This window comes from Hypanus sabinus, chromosome 19 (genome assembly GCF_030144855.1).
Source record: "Hypanus sabinus isolate sHypSab1 chromosome 19, sHypSab1.hap1, whole genome shotgun sequence".
NCBI lineage: Eukaryota > Metazoa > Chordata > Chondrichthyes > Myliobatiformes > Dasyatidae > Hypanus > Hypanus sabinus.
Window position 1 is genome coordinate 51204017 of NC_082724.1, and position 22782 is coordinate 51226798.

At 42.0% G+C, this 22782-nt stretch overlaps 1 protein-coding gene across 4 annotated transcripts in view; it reads right to left on the reverse strand.

Annotated features, from left to right (window-relative positions):
* The window catches only part of sema3h (sema domain, immunoglobulin domain (Ig), short basic domain, secreted, (semaphorin) 3H), a 211066-nt gene that overhangs the window by 102400 nt on the left and 85884 nt on the right, over positions 1 to 22782 (reverse strand). For all 4 annotated transcript variants that reach the window (XM_059944399.1, XM_059944398.1, XM_059944396.1 and 1 more), the window contains 3 exons: positions 18827 to 18981; positions 5368 to 5430; positions 4184 to 4303 (listed from right to left, as the gene is read on the reverse strand). In XM_059944399.1, coding sequence (XP_059800382.1) covers positions 4184 to 4303; positions 5368 to 5430; positions 18827 to 18981 — 338 coding nt within the window. The remainder of the gene's footprint in view (positions 1 to 4183; positions 4304 to 5367; positions 5431 to 18826; positions 18982 to 22782) is intronic.

A 22782-nucleotide genomic window follows, 5' to 3' on the forward strand; every position in this document is an offset into this window, starting at 1 on the left:
ACACTACTCACAGAGGACATTTGTAGGTGGCCAAAAGTTCAATGCTAGGAAGATGTAGAGAGATTTAAGGAACGAATTCCAAAGCTCAGGACCTTGGCATTTATATATACATACACTCAGTGGCCACGTTATTAGGTACACAAGTAGAATCCAGTGTGGTTTTCTACTGCTGTAGCCCATTCACTTCAAGATTTGACATGTTTTAAATTCAAAGATGCCCTTCTGCACACCACTGTTGTACTCTGTGGTTACTTGAGCTACTGTCGGCTTGAACCAGTCTGGCCATTCTCCCCCGACTTCCCTCATTAACAAGGTATTTTCTCCCACAAAAATGCTGCTCACCAAATATTTTTTTGTTTATTGTGCCATTCTTTGTAAACTCCAGGCGCTGTAGTTCATGAAAATCCCAGGACATCAGCAGTTTCTGAGATACTCAAACCACCCTGTCCAGCACCAACAATCACTACACTGTCAAAGTTACATACATCACATTTGTTCCCCATTCTGATATTTGGTCTGAACAACAATTGAACCTCCTGACCATGTCTGCATGCTTTTATACATTGAGTTGCTGCCATATGATTGGCTGATTAGATATTTGCATTAAAAAGCAGGTGTACAGATGTACCTAATAAAGTGGCCACTGAGTGTATATATAAAGCAACATTCACTGCTGTTTAATCATTAATGACATTCACAAAACCAGAATTAAGAATAGTGTGGAGAATCTAATAGGACTGAAAACAGATAATATCCAGAGGCTGATAGTCTGCATCCCAGAGCAGTAAAAGAGATAGCGATTGAAATAATAATGGATGCACTGGTTGGCATCTTCCAAAATTCTATGGATTTGGAAAAACTGTATCAGATTGAAGGGTGGGAAATGTAACCCCACTATCTGAAAAAAAAAACAAGAGAGAAAACAAACCTATGGACTTGATTCTTTTAAATTTCTTTCAAATGTTGATGGCTATTCAGCATTCCACCTTTCCTTCCAACAATAGACAACAGACAGTAGGTGCAGGAGTAGGCCATTTGGCCCTTCTAGCCAGCACTGCCATTCACTGTGATCAGTATCCCGTTCCTACCCTCTCCCCATATTCCTTGAACCCGCTATCTATAAGAGCTCTATCTAACTCTCTCTTGAATGCATCCAGAGACTTGGCCTCCACTGCCTTCTGGGGCAGAGCATTCCACATATCCACCACTCTCTGGGTGAAAAAGTTTTTTGTATCTCTGTTCTAAATGACCTACCCCTTATTCTTAAACTGTGGCCTCTAGTTCTGGACTCACCCATCAGTGGGAACATGCTTCCTGCCTCCAGTGTGTCCAATCCCTTATTAATCTTATATGTTTCAATCAGATCCCCTCTCCTCCTTCTAAATTCCAGTGTATATAAGCCCAGTCATTCCAATCTTTCAACATATGACAGTCCCGCTGTTCCGGGAATTAGCCTTATGAACCTACGCTGCATTCCCTCAACTAATTTCTCTGTGCCAAGTTGATTATGTGTTTCCTCACCTGAACAGGAACAGGTGTGGGCCATTCATGGAGTTATTGTGTTATACAATGCAGAAACAGGCCTTATATATTCTAGTCCCATTTGCTTGCATATACACCTCTTCCTCTGGCAGCTTGTTCTATATATATGCCACTCCCTGTGTGGCAAAACTTGCTCCTCAGATCCTCTTTAAACTTTTCACTTCTCATCTCAAACATTTGTTGTCTAGTTTTAGACCCCCCTTACCCTGGGAAACATCTTATCCATGCTCCTTATTATTTTATAAACCTCTCTAAGGTGGCCCTTCCTTCCATGGAAACCTGTCACAGCTTATCCAAAACACAAGGGATTCTGCAGATGCTAGAAATCCTGAGCAAAACACACAGAAAATACCGGAGGAACTAAGCAGGTCAGGCAGCATCAATGAAAGGCAATAAGCAGTCAACGGTTCAGTCTGAGATCCTTTATCAGGACTGGAAGGGAAGGGGGAAGAAGCCAGAATAGGTAGATGGGGGAGGGGTGGAGTACAGGCTAGAAGGTGACAGGTGAAGCCAGGAGGAGGGGGTGGGAGGATGATGTAAGAAGCTGGGAGATGATAGGCGGTAAGGGGCTGAAGGAGGAATCTGATAGGAGAGAAGAGAAGGAGGAAAGGCACCAGGGGTAGATGGTAGGCAGGTGAGCAGAAGAGAAGAGGTAAGAGGTGAGCCAGAGAGTGGAATGGAAGAAGAGAGAAGGGGAGGGGGCAAATGACCAGAAGTTAGAGAAAGTTAGAGTTTCTGCCAGGTTGAGGCTAGATGCATATTAGAGGAGCAGCATCTCATATTCCACCATTTCATTCTCAAATGTGACAGCATGAACATTGTTTTCTGTATTTCCAGTTAACCCTCATACAGCTACTTTTCTTCCTGTCCCACCAGGCCCATCACCCCATTCTTTCCTTCAGTTCCCCTGCCCACATCCTTCTACCAATCATGTCCCAGCTTCTGACATTCAACCCCTCCCTTACCTGCCTATCATCCCCCCTCACCTGGACCCACCTATTCCCAGCCAGCATGAGCTCATCCTATCAAGCTACCTTTTCTGCTAGGTACAGTATCTCCCCTGTCTTCATGAAGGCGTCTCAACCCAAAACGCCGACAGTCGATTTTGCAACCTGAACTGCTGCGTTCCTCCAGATTTCCAGCATTTGCACTCTCTCCTATATCAGCAATGGATGAGTACGTACCATGTGCAGGCAGATAGATCTCATGGGCATAAGAGCCTGTTTCTGTAATGCAGTGTTCTATGTAATAGCCGAGGATTGTTCGCAAGGTTCTGCATTGCAGCAGGAGCAAGCTCTTCTTTCCACAGATTTTTCCACCAAGCCAAAACATATCTCTCTCCCTACCCACCCACTCCTCTTCCCCTCTCCTCTCCACTCTTTCCCCTTCTTCTACCCCCATTCCTCTACCTTTCCTCTCTCTCTCCCTCTTCCCCTCTCCCTATCTCACTCTCTGTCCTCTCTCCCCCTCTCCTTCCCTCCTTCTTCCTTTCTCTTTCTCACTCTCCCTCTCTTCTGCCTCTCCCTCTCTCCTTTCCTCCTCTCTCTGTATTTACTCCATCTGGAATGCCCTGAAGGGGTGGTGTAGCAGTGACAGGAAGGGTTGACCTACAGGGTGGAGCCAGTGATGTTGATGGGAATGATAAATCCAAGGTGTGTAACTGGTTCACAATGTGTGCCTGTTTACCAGGAAGATTCCCTTTCCAATATTGTGGGTAATTTTCAGAATGTAACCTAACTACGAATAACTTCACCAATCACCAGTGCAAAAAAATCGCAAACCATTCAGATGAATGTAAGGAAAGCAAAGTCCCTTACATTATCCAATCAACCTTACCTTGAGAAAAACTAATCAATAAATGTACCCTCAAATTGGGATCAGAAATGGAACCTTGGCCGTTCAGATCCTGCTCCAGCATTCAACAATATTGTGGCCTACTTAAACTGCAACTTTAATTCCACATTCCCAGCTAGCTATTTATCATTATGTTAATTAAAAATTTAACTATTTTTTAAAAAAAAATGTTTCTACTCCCCTTTTAGGAAAGAAATTTGAGATTTATAAAAAGCCTCAGCTCTGTTTTAGGTGGGTTAATCCTTTTAAAGAGCGACTCCAAGTTCTAGACTCTCTCCATATTCACCCTGTTGACACCACTGAGAATTTTACATATTTTAATTAATTCCCCGCTCTTGAGTCATCTGTATCAGAATTCAGCAAACCTTCAAGCTTGAGTTATTTTTTTGGCGTCTTATTTTTTCAACAAGCAATAATCGCACCTTGGGTAAACCTCTCGGCTATGGTACAACTCATTTGTGACCGTACTGCAACTACAGGTATATCGAGACGTGTCAGGCCAGGAGAGAGGGAGGGCCAGAAAGTGGGAGGTACACTTCCATTATTCCTTCCTTACAGTGGATCCATACCAATGTGCTAGATGTAAACATTGGTACCTTATTCATCTGAGTTTACAAGTCCCACGATACAGTAGAGAGACTTCAGCTGGACCTCCATTTGAAAGAAGGCTATTGTTCTAGGTCAGAATTAATCTGAATGCAGGTCTTTTAGTTAGGACTGAGTTGTGTGACTTTCTGTCAATGGCCGAGTTTATACTAAACGTGTGAGGGGTGCCTCCTGTACTCACTCTGTTGAATATGGAAGTGTCGATGAATGCGCAGCGTGGATGGAAAGCTCCGGTCCCACAGACATAGAGATGAGTTTGGTTGTAGAAGTGGAGAATCCTCAAGAAGTTAGCACAGTCCAGCTGAAAAGAAATCAACGTCCTTCGTTACACTCTTCAGTCTTATATTACTGTGACATTAAGGTATTGTGCAAATCTAACTCCTTTCCCTTACCGTAACAAAGAAGCTTTTGTTTAATTTTACTGTAACCGTAGTAGACTAATATTACAGCCACAGGACCTCTTGGCTCTTCACGTCAGCCTTCACTAAAACATCTCAGAGTGACAGAGCAGCACTGAATTTCTTTGCAAAACTTTCGTCAACAAGACAACTTCTATCTCGTATTCAGAGATTGTTAGATTACCTCTGCCAGATACTTGTAACCCAATATTGACAGCATAGAAAATTAATGAGAGGGAAAGATTGCATCAGCTGTGCCACATAGTTTACCTTCCCTTATATAAGTATTCAACCATTACTTTTGTGTGCTTTGGATTTTCTAGGTCCAAAGGGTCTAGTTCCATAGGATACCACAGATCTGAAAAAAAAACTACGTGGTTTGAGTTATGATACTACAGTTATTAAACAACAACTATCAGTCTCCTGAGCCAGCATGGATAATTTCACTCACCTCAACTCTGAACTGATTCCTCAACCTACAGATTCACTTTCAAGAACCCTTTACAACTTACGTTCTCCGTATTATTAATTAATTAATCTATCCTTTTCCTTAGAGATACAGATTGAAGCTGGGACAATTGCAACTAAATCCAAAGTGTTTAAGTGCTACACTTAAGGCCACAGCTGGGCAGTTGTCAGGGACAGAGTTATGAGCCACTCTGCAGAGTAGAAGGAATCTCATCTACAATGAACGTTGTCCCCCACACAAAAGAACAGTCAGATCTATTTTTCTGCTGCCATTCTGAACGTGAAAACAGCTGATGTTCCATTCCTCAGCGCTGGTGCCTCCCAGCCATGTTAAACAGAAAAATTCCCCTTCAAGAGAGTTAACTAGAGGACTGATGACTTCTGTTCCCAATAAATATTTAATATAGACATTTTTACTGTATATTTACTGTGGCCAGTTTTCAAAGTTAAAAGTTGCTACGTTTATATGAGTGTAGCACTAGCAATTGTAAATACTTACATGAGGGTCCTTGCCAGCCATCTTGCATTCGTCTATTCGCTCACCCGTAGCTGGCCAGTGTAACTTGGGAAGGAAATACAAGATACTTATTAATAGATTGAAAAGCTGGTTTGGTATTGCATTAGTTGTATCTGAGTCATAAAGCACAGAAACAGGCCGTATGGCCAATTATGTCCAAGTTAACTGTAAAGCACTCATCTATATGAAGTCTATTTACCAGCATTTGTTATACAGCATTCTAAACCTTGAATATTTGAGCATTGATCTGGAAACTTGTTAAGCACTGTGAGAGTACCTGTGACAATGAATTCCACAGATTCACTATCCTCTGGGTACAGAAGTTCCTTCTCATCGCTGGTCTAAAGTTACATTCTTCTATTCAGAAGTTGTACCATCTGGTCATAGACTCTCTCCAGATTCACTCTATCTAGGCTATTCAATATTCAGTAGGTTTCAATGAGAACCACCTCATTTTTCTAAACTTCAGTGAGTGCAGGCCCAGAGCCTTCAAACGCTCCGCATATGTTAACTCCTTAATTACCAGAATCATTCTTGTGAACTTCCTCTGGACCCTCTCCAATGCGAGCACCCTTTTCATGGCTTTAGGTCCAAAACTGCTCACAATACTCCAGGTGCAGTCTAACCAATGCCTTATTAAGCCTCAGCATTACATTCTTCCATATTCTAGTCCTCTCAAAATGAATGCTAACATTGCATTTGCCTTCCTTACTACCAACCCAACCTGCAAATTAACCTTTAGGGAATATTGCACTAGGACCCCCTTTGCACCTAAGAAACCTATTTTATCAATTCCTTTCAAGTACCCCAAAACCACACCTTTAATATTGGACATCTTACTTCGGTCAGGCTAACTGGCCTATAATTTGGTGTCATTTGCCTCCCTCTCTTTCTAAAGAGTTTATTATTTTCCAGTCCTCTGAAACCATTCCAGATTCTAGTGATTCTCGAAAGATCACCACTGTTGCTTCCATAACCTCTCCAGCTGCCTCTTTCAGAACCCAGGTGACTTATCTACCTTCAGTCCTTTCAGTTTCCCAACCACCTTCTCCTTAGGGATGGTGACTACACTCACTTCTGCCACTGTACACTTAAATTTTTGGCATGCTGCTGGCGTCTTCCATGGTGAAAGCTGATGAAAACTAGCTATTCAGTTCCAAAACGCTGATATTATGTAGCTTTTGATTAGTGTCCTTCCTAGAGGAAAGTGATCCAGTGTAACTATTACTTGAGTCTTACACCGATGTGCATGGCTCTCAGCTATGCTCTGAAATCTCCTAACAGGCCTTATAGAATCAAAACACTATATAAAAGAATATAATCAAAGAATCAAAAAATAAAAGAACATAATTATTGGATGAGCTTTTCAGTCCATGAAAGAAAATCAGAGAGGCAAACACAGGCAGCTAAACCTATTTTGCCCATCTTATACCACCTCTCAAAGCTCCTGTTTCACCTTCCCCACTCTCCTCTGCCCTCCCTCCTTGATTTTCCTGCCTTTTTTAATGCATTCCTTCTGGACACTGCCTCCTTCAGCACTTGATCCTGGGCAACGCAAGTGACACTTTACTGGCAAACACCCTCATGGACTGTTGCCCTAAACCTCAAGAAGAAGCACAAATGCTGTCTATTACCTATCTGCCTTATGGCATCAACCAAGATATCAGCAACACGGTGAGTCTACCTACAGGGGTTGATTTTCTCTGAACTTATTTCATTGTCTTGCACTACCTGGAACCAAAAGATCCTCAGACATTTAATCAGATCAAATCAGGGAGATAGTTATGGTGCTGGAACATGGAATGTCCGGAATGACTGGGCAGGAGATACTTGTTATTCAAATTTTGCTGTGTGTGTATATTCTAGCAGAGTACTGATAATGTCAACAGCCACTATCCAACACTACTATCTCATTCTCCACATCAGTGCCTTCTCATGTCAGACAAACCTGTTTACACTATACGTCAGATATTCCACTTCAACCGTTCAGGGAGATGGACTATGACTCAAATAAGTGGATTTTAATTGCAAATCAAAACTGGAAACTTGAAACGAGAGAAAGGGGGATATTCAGCAACTCGGGCAGTATCCACGGAGAAACAAACTGAATTATTAATTCAGGTCAAAGACCCATCACCAGGAAGGCAAAGTTGAAGGAACAAATTGTCTTTATGCTGCAGAGAAGTGGAAAGAGAATGTTTACAACAACACACACAAAATGCTGGTGGAACACAGCAGGCCAGGCAGCATCTATAGGAGAAGCACTGTCGACGTTTCAGGCCGAGACCCTTCGTCCGGACAAGAGAATGTCTATGTGAGGGGGATAACCGAGGTTGCCCAGGTGATACAATGTTCTGCACATCTATATAGTTGATAAATGAATGGGGTATTGGTGATAGAACAGTGAGATGAAGGAGAGAACAAATACTTGAAATCTGAAAAATAGAAACAGGGGATGCTGGAAACAATCAGCAGTCAGTCCACATCAGTGGAGGCACGTTACAGAGGATGGCCTTACAGAAGAACTGGTCAGTTTTCACTCAAACATGAAAAGCTGGGTATCTGAAATCATGGAATTCAGTATTGAACACTGTAGGTTACAGTGTTTCTCTGTTAAGGGAAGCCACTGACAGAAAGGTTGGAGCAGAACTGGGTTAGAAATTAAAGTGGCAGGTCCTCTGTAGATCTGCAACCAACATTCATCTGGTTTCTCTATTGTAGAGGAGGCAGCATTTATTTCGGAAACATGCACAAAATGGTGGAGGCTCTAACAAGTCAAACAATAGATAATAGACGATAGACAACAGGTGCAGGAGTAAACCTTTCGGCCCTTCGAGCCAGCACCGCCATTCAATGTGATCATGGCTGATCATCCACAATCAGTACCCCGTTCCTGCCCTCTCCCCATATCCCTTGACTCCACTGTCTTTAAGAACTCTATCTAACTCCTTCTTGAAAGCATCCAGAGAATTGGCATCCACTGCCTTCTGAGGCAGAGCATTCCATAGATCCACAACTCTCTGGGTGAAAAAGTTTTGCCTGAACTCTGTTCTAAATGGCCTTCCCCTCATTCTTAAACTGTGGCCTCTGGTTCTGGACTCCCCCAACATCGGGAACATGTTTCCTGCCTCTAGCATGTCCAATCCCTTAATAATCTTATATGTTTCAATCAGATCCCCTCCCATCCTTCTAAAAACAACATAAGGTTAGGCCACTTGGCTCAGCAAGTCTGCTCCACTATTCAACCACGGCTAATATATTATCCCCCTCAACCCTATTCTCCTGCTTCTCCCTGTAATTTTTGACACCTTTATTAATCAAGAACACACCAATCCCCGCATTAAGCCTCCACATCAATCTGTGGCAATAAATTCCACAGATTCACCACCGTCTGGCTAAAGAAATTCCTCCTCATTTCTATTCTAGATAGTCATTCTTGTATTCTGAGATGGTTTCCTGTAGGAAACATCCTTTGCATGTCCATTTTATCTTGGCCTTCCAATATTTGATAGGTTTAAGTGAGATCCCCCTTTATTCTTCTAAATTCCAGTGGGTAGAGGCCCAGAGACATCAAATACTCTTCATACATTAACCTTGAATTTCAGGGTTCATTCTTGTGAACCTTCGCTGGATTATCTCCAATGCCAACACATCCTTTCCCTGATAAGGGGCCCAAAATGTCTCACAATACTCTAAATGCTAATTAATTACTCCAATCTGCTAATCAAATTTGCGGATAACACTACACTGATTGGCCTAATCTCAAATAATAATGAGGCAGCCTACAGAGAAGTCATGTTCCAGACACAGTGGTGTCAAGAAAACAACCTCTCCCTCAATGTTACAAAAACAAAGGAGTTAGCTGTGGACTGCAGGAGGAATGGAGACAGGCTCACCCCTATTGACATCAATGGATCTGGGGTTGAGAGGGTGATCAGCTTTAAGTTCCTCAGGATACACATCACCAAGGATCTCATGTAGTCTGTACATACCGGCTGTGTGGTGAAAAAGGCACAACAGCACCTCTTTCATCTCAGATGGTTGAAGAAGTTTGGTGTGGGCCCCCCTAAGAACTTTCTACAGGGGGACAATTGAGAGCATCCTGACTGGCTGCATCACTGCCTGGTGTGGGAACTGTACTTCCCTCAATCGCAGGTCTCTGCAGAGAGTGGTGTGGACAGCCCAGCGCATCTGTAGTTGTGAACTTCCAACTATTCAGAACATTTTCAAAGACAGGTGTGTAAAAAGGGCCCTTGCAATACCAGAAGAAACTGGACCATTGCTACATCACCATCAAGAATGTCTACCGTGCTATTCCACACCCTCACTTCGGGAAGTCTGTTCACCTGGCTGTATTTTTATTCCCTGATATAGGCAGAGACTGAAGACTGCAGCACCAGAAGTGAGGACCAATAAGGTATGGACAAGAGAAACACAGGAATGCCTACAGGACCACTTTGAATCGGTGGACTGGGCTGTATTCAGGGATTCATCTTCGAATCTGAATGGGTATGCTGCAGTTGTTACCGACTTCATTAAAATCTGTGTGGATGAGTGTTTGCCTACAAAGACTTACTGTACATTCCCAAACCAAAAGCTGTGGATGAACCAGGAGGTACGTCATCAACTGAAGACTAGATCTGTGACATTCAAGTCTGGCAACCCAGGCCTGTACCAGAAAACCAGGTACGATTTGAGGAGGGCTATTTCAAGGGTGAAGAGACAATTTTAAATGAGCTTGGAGGCAACATCAGATGCACAGCAACTCTGGCAGGGTCTGCAAGACATTACTTCCTACAAAGCAAAACCCAATAGCATGAATGGCAGTGATGCTTCACTACCAGATGAACTCAACGCCTTCTATGCACGCTTTGAAAGGGAGAACACAACTACAGCTGTGAAGATCCCTGCTGCACCTGGTGACCCTGTGATCTCTGTCTCAGAGGCTGATGTTAGGTGGTCTTTAAAGAGAGTGAACCCTCACAAGGCAAAAGGTCCCGATGGAGTACCTGGTAAGGCTCTGAAAACCTGTGCCAACCAACTAGTGGGAGTATTAAAGGGCATTTTCAACCTGACACTGCTACGGGTGGAATTTCCCACTTGCTTCACACGACAGCGATGAAATGCTTTGAGAAGTCGGTCATGACTAGACTGAACTCCTGCCTCAGCAAGGACCTGGACTCACTGCAATTTGCCTATTGCTACAATAGATCAACGGCAGACACAATTTCAATGGCTGTCCACATGGCTTTAGACCACCTGGACGACACAGACACCTACGTCAGGATGCTGTTCATCGACTATAGCTCAGCATTTAATACCATCATTCCCACAATCCTGATTGAGAAGTTGCAGAACCTGGGCCTCTGTACCTCCTGCTACAATTGGATCCTCAACTTCTTAACCAGAAGACCACAATCTGTACCGATTGGTGATAACATATCCTCCTCGCGGACGATCAACACTGGCGCACCTCGGGGGTGTGCTTAACCCACTGCTCTACTCTCTGTATACACATGCCTGTGTGGCTCAAATACCATCTATAAATTTGCTGATGATACAGCCATTGTTGGTAGAATCTCAGGTGGTGATGAGAGGGCGTACAGGAGTGAAATATGCCAACTAGTGGAGTGGTGCCACAGCAACAACCTAGCACTCAACGTCAGTAAGACAAAAGAGCTGATTGTGGACTTCAGGAAGGGTAAGATGAAGGAAACATACCAATCCTCATAGAGGGATCAGAAGTGGAGAGAGTGAGCATTTTCAAGTTCCTTGGTGTCAAGATCTCTGAGGATCTAACCTGGTCCCAACATATCGATGTAATGACAAAGAAGGCAAGACAGCGGCTATACTTTATTAGGAGTTTGAAGAGATTTGGCATTTCAACAAATACACTCAAAAACTTCTATAGTTGCACAGTGGAGAGCATTCTGACAGGCTGCATCACTGTCTGGTATGGAGGGGCTACTGCACAGGACCAAAAGAAGCTGCCGAAGGTTGTAAATCTAGTCAGCTCCATCTTGGGTACTAGCCTACAAAGTACCCAGGACATCTTTAGGGAGCAGTATCTCAGAAAGACAGCAGCCATTGTTAAGGGCCTCCAGGACCCAGGACATGCCCTTTTCTCACTGTTACCATCAGGTAGGAGGTACAGAAGCCTGAAGGCACACACTCAGTGATTAAGGAACAGCTTCTTCCCCTCTGCCATCCGATTCCTCAATGGACATTGAATCTTTGGATACTACTTCACCTTTTTTTAATATACAGTATTTTTGGTTTTGTATATTTTTAATCTATTCAATATATGTATATTGTAATTGTTTTACTCAATTTTTTTTTAATTTTATTTATTTTTTCTCTCTGCTGCATTATGTATTGCATTGAACTGCTGCTGCTAAGTTAACAAATTTCACGTCACCTGCTGGTGAATGTAAACCTGATTCTGATTCTGATTCTGAAGATCACTGGGGACCCGAGTCACCCCAACTACAAACTGTTCCAGCTGCTACCATCTGGGAAACGGTACCGCAGCACTAAAGCCAGGACTGACAGACTCCGGGACAAGTTCTTCCACTAGGCCATCAGCCTGATTAATTCACGCTGATACAATTGCATTTCTATGTTATATTGACTGTCCTGTTGTACATACTATTTATTATAAATTTCACATTTGGATGGAGACATAACGTAAAGAATTTTCCTCCTCATGTATATGAAGGATGTAAGAAATAAAGTCAGTTCAATTCATGTGGTCTGGCCAACGCCTTATAAAGTCTCAGCATTATATCCCCCGTTTTTATATCCTAGTCCTCTTGAAATGAATGAAAACATTGTATTGCCTTCCCTCCAACCAACTCAAACTGCAAATTAACCTTTAGTGAATCCTGTACTTGGGCTCCCAAGTCCCTTTGCACCGTTGATTACTGAATCTGCTCCTTGTTTAGAAAATACTCTTTTCCTTTATTCCTTCTATCAAAGTGCATGATCATACACTTCCCTAAACTGTATTCCATATTGCAATTTCTCTGCCCATTCTCCTAATCTCTCCGAATTTTTCTGCTGACTTCCTGCTTCCTCAACACTACCTACCCTTTCACTGATCTTTATATCATCTGCTATCTTGGCATCAATTCAGTCATCCAAATCATTGACATATAACATGAAAGAAGTGGTCCCAGTCCAACCCCTGCATAACACCACTAGCCACTAGCCTGAAAAGGCCCACTTTATTCCCAATCTTTCCTTCCTGCCAGTCAGCCAATCTATCTATCCATGGGCTCTTATCTTGTTTGGCAACCTCATGTGTGGCACCCTGTCAAAGGCCTTCTGAAAATCAAAGCAAACAACATCTATTAGCTCTCCTTTATCATTTCATGATCCTTCATCTAGACTGCCCCATTTTTGTTTTCTCATTTAGCTAATAACCAGTCAGCTCCTAGAGCATTATTCTACCTGGATGACCTCAATCTCCAATCTGTCATAGTTATTCCCCTTGTTTTACTCATTCCTTCCTCTGAATGGAACATAAAAACATCTGTTCCTCATTTTTCCAATTACATTGATAGATCATTGAACTGAAATGTTAGCTTTGTCTCTGTACATACACTGCCTGGCCTGCTAAGTGGATTTTAATGTTGACCGACTGATGCACATTGTAAGCAGTGACTTTGATGAAAAGGGAAATGGGGCGAGGTGTGTCACAATGTTTATTTTCCAGCAAGGCAGTGAGGTCATATTTGTGGTTCTCTGGTATTTCTCTCTTTATTCATTTCTGGGATATATCTTTAATTTCTCTAGCCTCCAAGAGAACCACAACCTTGTCATGGGGTGCTGTTGTGCTTTGACTCTTGCTAGGGTCACCCATGCAGAACAGGTCAAAGGGTAGAGGCCAGACTAAGAGTGCTCCACCAGTCCTCCAGGGTCAGGGGTCCTGAAGTTAAGAAGAATGAAGAATCCTATATCTGTGTGTGATGGTACTTGTGAGTCTCCATGTGGGAACTGCGTGACTGTTAGCAGCAAACATCGAGAGGAAGCTACTGGCAGAAATGAGGACCCTGAACCACACCTGGGGCACAACAGAGAAGATGGCCAAACACAGACAGAGATGGAGGACCTTCAATGCTGTGCTAAACACCAGCGGAGTCACAGGCAGTAAGTAACTAATTTCCCTTGAGAAGGCAATGATGTTCCATCTTTTGAACCAAGATTTTGATCACACAGCTATGTAGGTTTAATTGTAAGGTTGCAATGTTCCCTTGTCCGTTGCCTTTGTCCCTCTAGGTGGAGGAGTCTGCAAGTTTAAGGAGTGCTGCATAAGATACCTTGGGAATTCCAGGCAATGTAGGTAGTCCACACTATAACTACAGTCTGTAAGTGATGCAGGAGGTGAAGGCTTACACCTGACACGTGTCTAGTAAATAGTGGAAAAGATTCATGGAGTAACTTATTACAAGCTATTCAGCTTTGGTTCTGTACTTCTAACCAGTTCCTGTATGTTTGAATAACTTTAATTTCTGGGCTAAACTGATCTCCAGAATGCATAAAATGGAGGATTTGGTAGTAATGATAGTCACAGAGTCGTTAAAGTTTGTTTGATCTTTCTTGTTAGAGAATCCTTAGCACTTGTATGGTACTTGATGTGTATCATCCTCAGCCTGAATGTTGTCTAGCTACGTGTGATCTACAGAATGGATCTTTATCTGAGGAACTGTAAATGGTATTGAATGCTGTGCTATCGTTGGCAAATATCCCACCTTTTATGTTCATAGAAGAGAGAAGATCATTGATAAACAGCTATTTACAGCATCTTGGGTGTGGAATATATATTATCCAGGAATGCTACTAGTCCCTTCAATGTGCAATCAGATATTTACTGTATATGTATTTATTTATATCCTAATTTATATTAAATATTTATATCTATATGAGAGGGAAAACAGCATCTTAGTTTAATTTAACCCCCATTTTCTAAGTTTATGATTTTAGATCCTTTTTTGGAGAAGAGCCACTATTTGTAATGTTCTGCTTCACAAGCCTCAGTGCTAACAAGTGAGCCACAGTTAACACCTAATGGATGAGCAAAAATAAGATACCGTCCGAATGATGAACGCAAGAGATTCCACAGATGCTGCAAATCCGGAGTAACTCTCAGAAAATGCTGGAGGGACTCAGCGGGTCAGGCAGTATCTATGGACAGGAATAAACTTTCAATGTTTTGGGCCGAAACCCTTCATCAAGATCCTGGCGAAAGTTCTCAGCCCAAAGTGTCCTCTCCATAGTTGCCACCTGACCAGCTGACTTCCTCCAGCTCTTTATATGTGTTAAGTCAGAATAGGTTTCCCCATCCAGTAACATTCAACATATCTCTCCAAGGTCAGATTGGGAAATTAAATACAAATACTGAATTTCCTTGAAAAATAAAAACAGTTGTGTTGTTTTTCAAGGCGCATTTTCCAACAACTTACTAATAGAAATCATTAACCTGATACAGAGCTGTACTATTGGAATCAACTGAATTGGAAATGATCTTTCCCAGTGGAAGTTAATAGGTCTATAATTGACTGAAATTACATATAATGGGCTGCAGAATCCAAGTGCTGTCAGCCTAGGATGTCCCTTCAGTTGCAATCCCTGGAATTGTGCTTCAAACTAAACTATCTGCATGTGGTCACAAAGCCCATGTGTACGTGCTGGGCCGGCCGTTCGCCTGTTATCTGTGCCCTGTACCAAATCGCTATCTCCCTCGGTTACGCGATGAGTCAGGAAGACAGAAGTGCCTCTGCGGAACTGCTTGCTAATTTCACTCATTTTCATCTTGGAAGCTGAACTCTGTTTGACCTAATAGTGTTTGTTCCCTCCAGTTTAATGTTAGTCTGAGCACTTCTGTGCCTGACTTAAAAGCTTCAAAACAGTAGAATAGAGAGCTGAGTAACACGCAAAAATGCCAGAGGATTACAGAAGGTCAGTTGACATCTACGGAGAGGAAAATGCAGTCGGACCAAGACCTTTCACCAGGACCCTTCTTCAACTGAGAGCTGAGTTAGTCAGGTGAATTTCTTCTATAAAGAGTTGAAGGGTTAACTGAACGCTAGATTAAAAACATTGTGATCAACTTGGGCTGATAATTTTTGCTGCTGTGGGGTACCAAATAAGGATGGCCAGAGATCAGTAATGAAATGGGAGAGAAATGAACTGGTCTTATATCCCCACCCAAGCACGCAAAAAGCAGCTGTATAATGACAGTAGAGACACAAAAGACTGGAATATAGATTAGATGCTACAATCTGAAGCATGCCAAACTGCTGGAGGATCTTAGCAGCTCAAGCAGCACCTGTTTGTAGGTCTCTCCTGTACAATTTCAGTCCCGATTCAGGACTTTGACCCAAAATGTTGACTATCCCTTTGCTTCCACCGATGCTTCCCCAATTCACTGAGTTCCTTAAGTTTTGTTTTGTTAAATAATGGAAGTATATAAACATACAACATAAATTGCCAGTGAAGCAACTGTATTGGGCTGGTTGACTATAGATTAACATTCAAGTGGCTGGTAAATTATTGTCATGTCAACCAAGTGATCATGTATAAATGATCAGCTGACTAAACAAGTACCCACTTTTCTTGTCAAAGTGATGTTCATAAAACGATGTTAATACCATTAGGTTCTGAAGGTTCAATGGGAATAAGCTGCTTGACAGTAGTTTTCCTTCCATTAACAGTGCAGAAAAATCAACTGAGATCCATTTTGGCCACATTATTCGAAATCTCCACTTCACCTATCCTTGTGTACTGCTGTCTTTTCCAAAAAATTATGCTTAGATTGTACAAGCATGATCTGTGCCATGACATTTATAAGTATACATTGTTCCATGTGGCAAACATTACATTTGCCCCATAAAACCTACAACATTTTAGTAGAAATCTATTTCAAAAGGCTCTTAAAATCAGTGTCCTAATAGTAATGCACCTTCTCACCACAGGATGTAAAATAAAAAGTTTAACTTGTCTAAACAATTATAATGTCCTAAGGTTGGCAATGAGTAAAGATGTATTCCCATTCAACATACCCACTTTTACCCCATCCCCTGCCGTTCAGCTTTTCCATTTGCCTGTGGAGAAAGCTGACTTTTAAAATTCCTTAGTCTCTTTTCCTGATCGTTCTGCTGATTATAATCCTTTATCCAAAAACAAAAGGCATCTGACCCATTCCTTGGCCGACGTGTTGTTTTGTAAAGCATGTGTGTTATGAGCCTTATGCTGCGATAAGTGTCTGACGACTGCTCATTTGCTACTGTACATAGAATACGTTATTCAGTAAATAAAGTCAATTATGAGCACTTGGCACACTGGTATGACAGTCCTCTATGGGCCTTTTTTCTGGTTAGACATTAAACTGATTGAAATAAACAGATTAATAGCATGCAGAGCTGTAAATAGCACACAAGGAATGCAATGTTTGTCACTGAAATTGCCCAACAGGAATATGTAACACACCCTACTCTTCAGAAATTCACCGAGACTCCCATCCCACATACCTTAATGAATCATTCATCCAATCTTGCAAATTGACTTTGTTTAAGAGGAATCTAAAGAACACAGTAGTATTTTCTGCAGTGCTCATGGACTCCATGCTCTCCAAAAACAAACACATCACTGACATGCGATAACTATATTCAAAATATGTGTTCTTAACCCCAAGTGTCAAAGGCTGATTTGATTGGCTCTATTTCCTGTTCAGTGATTAACCGGTTCAGCGTATATACAGATTGGACAGACACATACTCTTGTTAGTTCACCGGCTGCATCATGCAAGGTGATAATTTTCTTTAATCATCTTATTTGTAGACAAAATCAGATTTCCATTGCAAGACAATTCTGGGAAAGGCCTGTCATCAGCGTGCATTTTGTCAGTAATGTTAATTGTCTCTCCAAAGCAATTCTCCCTCCCTTTCACAAAAGCATGACAGACTATGAAACACACAACATAGCACAGTACAGACCCTTCAGCCCACTCTTAAATCCCGTAATGTATCTGCCCTGATCACTACCTCCAGCAGCACATTCCATGCACCTATCACTCTCTATGTAAAAAAAAATACCTCTGACATTCCCCTTATAATTTACTTCAAACACCTTAAAGCTATGCCCCCACATATCTGCCAATGGGAAAAAGACTCTGGCTATCCACTCTATCTATGCCTCTTATTGTTTTATACACTTCTATCAAGTCACTTCTCACCCTTCTTTATTCCGAAGAGAAAGGTGCTAGCTCACTCAGCCTCTCCTTATAAGACATGCTCTCTAATCCAGGCATCATCCTGGTAAATCTTCTCTGCACCCTCTCCAAAGCTTCCACATCCTTCCTACAATCAGACGCCAGAACTGAAATCAATACTCCAAGTCTGGTCTAACCAACATTTTAGAGAGCTACATCACCTTGTAGCTCTTGAACTCAATTCCCTCACTAATGAAGGTCAACACTCCATATGCCTTAACCACCCTATCAATTTGCACTGCATCTTTGAGGAATCTATAAACTTGGATCCCACAATCCCACTTTTCCTCCCCATTACTAAGATTCCTGCCATTAACCCCATATTTTGTCTTCAAACATCCAAAGCGAATCACTTCTCACTTTTCAGAGATGAACTCCATCTGCCACTTCTCAGCCAAGCTCTGCATCTTATCGATGTCCCACTGTAACTTACGGCAACCTTCTACACTATCCACAACCGCTTCGACCTTTGTGTCATCTGCAAATGTAGTAATGCACCAGTCCACTTTATCATCCAAGTCATTTACAAAGAGCAGGACAAACGCCTGTGGAACACCACTGGTCACCAACCTCCGGGCAGAATACTCTCTATCGACTATCACAGCAAATGGTGCATTCAGTGCTAATCTCAGAACAACCCTGAAAGGAAGTCCTGATTCTTCAGTGGCATTCCATGGCAACATTCAGCAATGAACTTATTCTTCAACTCTCAGATGTTGGGATTCTCCATATTTTGCCCATTTGATTTGTTTTAATAACCTTTGTGTCACTTTATTCTTCAACCCCCTTAGTTTCCTTCTGCTAGAATGAATTGTGGTTGCTGTTTATCTACTAATTCTTCAAACCTGCTTAGTTATTCCTGCCTTTTGAAGCAGCCCACGAAATTATTCAGATTTATTTATTTATCTATCACATGTAATTGGAAACATAGATTGAAAAGCAAAATCTGTTAGAACAACCAACACACACAAGAGTGTGCTGGGGGCAGCCCACAATGCTCAGTAAAGCAACATAGAACGCAATGAGCAACAAAACAGTAACAGCACAAGCCTCTATACTTTTTCCAACTCTCCTTCCCACACACATGGACTGTCCTCAATTATCTATCTTTCCTGAGCCTGTCTTCTCAAGACCATACCAGGCCTCATGATAGTGCGACCAGCTGTTTACCTTCTTCACTCTCTCTGAGATGTTGTCCAGGTTACAGGTCAGAAGATAGTCCTTTGCCGCTGCGTACAGTCTTCGGTTGTCCTCGTCCAGAATAATGGAATGCAAGTTTGAGGCACTGAAGCTCAGGGGGATGATCCTTTTATGTAACATCAGCTCTAAGGAACAAGGTGAGAGACAGGAAATATTATATATCAGGCATCTGGACTAGGCATTCCCAAAAGTATTAGCCAATCACATCCTAGCCTTCTCACAAGTTAGTAGTGAGCATCATATATATTGAATCCCTAGGTAACATTGGTCTGTTACAATGGGCAGGCAATTTTGTTCACGTGCCAAACATCTGATTACCACAACAGACTTTCTGTTCCAAGGAAGAGATTGCCAGGTGAACGGAGATTCAGAGATTAATGAATGTGAAGATTCACAGTTAATGGCAGGACCTTTAACAATGTTAATGCATAACAGAATCTTGGAGCCCAAGCCCACTGTGCCCTGAAAATGGCTGCATGGGTTGCTAAGGTGGTAAAGAAGCCCTTTTTAGTCTAGGCATTGAATTCAGATGTCTTGTTGCAGCTTAAACTCTAGTTAGGCCACATGCAGAGTATTGCATTTAGTTCTTATCACCCCTTTATTCAAAGGATGTGGTGATTTTGGAGAGGATGTAAAAGAGGCTTACCAGGATGCTGCCTGGACTGGGGCCATGAGCCAAAACAAAAGGTTGGACAAACTTGGGTTGAGGGGGAGACGTAATAGAAGCCTAGAGATTATCAGAGGCATAGAAAGAGCAGACAGCCAGTATCTTTCTCCCAGGATAAAAATATCTAAGACTAGAGGGCATACACTTAAGGTGAGAATGGGGAAAGGACATACGCAGGGTTTTACACAGTGGTGGGAGCCTGGAATGTGCTGCCAAGTGAAGACAGGTAAGATTGAGGCACTTGAAATAGAAAGTGCAGAGAATGGAGGAATAGGGAGATGGTGTAGGCAGAATGGATTAGTTTTATTGGGCATCTAGTTACTTCTCCACAACATTGTGGGCCACAGGTCTCGTTCCTATGTTGTACTGCTCTATGTTTTATGTAGATCCTTGAAGAATTGCAATATCTCCACCAACTTCTTGGAATCCCTAGCCCAGATTTAGGATTACATATTTTTATCAAGGATCAATTTTATTTGCTACGTACTTTTACATGTATTGGGAATATGTTCTGGTATGTTGGTCAGGGTTTGACATGCAGCAAAAAAATATCAACATTCAACAATTGTAAAGAATAAAGAATTTTATGAAAAGTTAGAGATTAAAGTACAGATATGGAAGAAAATATGCATAAATAAATCAATAACAGCATGCATTTACAGTGTTAGCAGCATTATAACAGGTGGTTGAACGTGTTTACAGTGCAGTGATGGAGGTTATAGACAGAGGGGAGTGGGGTGGCCAGCTAGAATGCTTTGACAGATTAACTGCTTGGGGGAAGAACCTTTTAGGATGGTATGAGGTGTTTGCTTTAATAGTCACATAGCGCTTTCCAGAAGGGAGCTTTTGTAAAAGCCAGTTTGGGTGGGTAGTTCCCGGAATGATTTGTCCTGTTCACTCATTTGTCCTGGACTGATACAACTCCTGCGGTGATGGTAGACTACAGCAACAGACCTTTCCTGCTGACCTAAAAGTTCACTGTAGTTTTTATATACCATGAGAGGATGCTGCACCAAACAGGTCAGTAACGGCTGATGTACGTTGTTTACCATGTGAACTTCACAATGGCAAGTTATCTCATTGCACCTTGATGTATATGACAATAAACTAATCAGAGTCTGAAAGCAAGAATTCAGGGCACTTGTCCTTCTCCAGGGGCATCTTCATGTTTCATTCATTAATTTCACATTTCTCCAGGATGTAATCTGGGAGTTGTAAGTGCTCTTTACTGTGAACTAACTATTGCATAATGGATAATTTGCAGCAATCTTCTTTCACCCTATGTCCTTTATCTTTGATGTTTCAGCAGGGATAAGGATATCGTTCATCAAATTTTAATTACACTTGATTGAAGTGATTATTTAAACCAACAAAATTGATTTATTTCTTTTGGGAGTGTTTGTTTTATCTGGCTTGTTTTCGCAAATCTGCTTGTTATAAACCATGAATGCTAACAATTAGTAGATCCAGTTTTGCTTTAAGACTTAAAAAAAAAGGTAGTGTTGCACAATTTCCTGAAAAAGGAGTTAGGTATTGTCATTTAAAATGTATTTCAATGCAAATCTTTAATCTATTATTGTTTCATTACAAGTTTGTAGGACTGTAATAATGCTGCGTGACTAATGTTATCTGACAACTGGCGCTTTGGGACAAATACTAACAGAACAGCTTATTTGCAGATCTTTAAGGATTTTTATGAGCTGAGATGAGAAAGAAAAAGAATAGTTTTATCATCAAATACCTCCACCAATAAACTCCATATGGTATCCCTCACTTGGCAAGGATCAAAACAGATCCTGACACATTTTCAAAGCCATCTCTCTAATTTAGATGCTCAAACCGACACTTCAGGACATCTGACAATTTACTAAGTTAGCTAGCAACTTATTGCTTTTTGTGGAAGACTCCCCAATAGTGGACATAGTCTGGTCCAACATGATCTTCCCCAATACTGACAGTGTCTGCAGGAGACACTGACTCAAGAAACACCCACAAAATGCTGAAGGAACTCAGCAGGTCGGGCAGCATCTTTGGAAATGAGTAGATAGCAGACCTTTCAGTCCGAGACCCTTCTTCAGGACTGAGAAGGAAGGGGGAAGATTGCAGAATGAAAAGGTGGGGGTGGGGGTGGTGAAGGAAGGAGGATAGCTGGAAGGTGATAGGTAAAGCTAGGTGGGTGGGAAAGGTCAAGGGCTGGAGAAGAAGGAGTATGATAGGAGAGGAGAGTGGATCATAGGAGAAAGGGAAGGAGGAGGGAACACTGGGGGAAGTAATAGGCAAGTGAGAATAAGTAACATGCCTGAATGGGGAATAGAATGGGGGGGGGGAATTTGTTGAAACTTGTTTACTGGAACACACAAAATTCTGGAGGAATCATCAAGAGTGTCATCATCTCGAATAAAAACGTTGGGCATTGAAGTCCTATACCACCAGGTTTAGGAACCATCAAGTTCTTGAATTGACCTACACAACCATAATCCTACCTCAGCGATGGAACATGATAGACTACCTGGTGAACTACATGGACTTAGCTACGATTGTGTTCTTTTTTGCACACCTTTTTCCCTTCTTTGTATTGTATAGTTTATGCTCAGTATGTTGTGTGAATCTGCATGTCAGTCATGCTGTTGAAATCATGATTTCCTATTGTGCCTGTTCAGAGGCACTCAAATCCAGCGACCAAGAAAGTTACAAGAGGTCCAGGTACGATCGCTGGAAAGCCATCTCATGGGTGGAGTAGCAATTCCAGACCAAACTTGAATCAATGAAGGAAGCTCGACAGTTGAGTCAGGGCTTAATCGCTCTCATCTCTTATAAAGCTATATCAAGAAACATAGGCAAAAATGGGGCCTCATTCCAGATGAGCTCAATGCCTTCAATGCTCACTTTGACCATCAAAACACGGAGAAATCGAAACAAACTTCCACAGTCCCCAATGATCCTGTGATTTCAGTCTCTGAGACTGGCATGCGACCCTCCTTCAGGAGGGTGAACCCACAAAAAGCTTCTGGCCTAGATGGAGCACCTGACCAAGTACTAAAAACCTGTGTTGATCAACTGGCTGGAGTGTTCACTGAAATATTTAACCTGTTGCTTTGGCAGTCGGCAGTACCCACCTGCTTCAAGGAGGCTTCAATTATACTGGTACATACAGCACGTAAGTGCACTTAGGAAGAAAGCATGGCAGTGCCTCTACTTCCTTAGGAGTTTGTGAAGATTTGGCATGACATCTAAAACTTTGCCTAAATTCTATAGATGT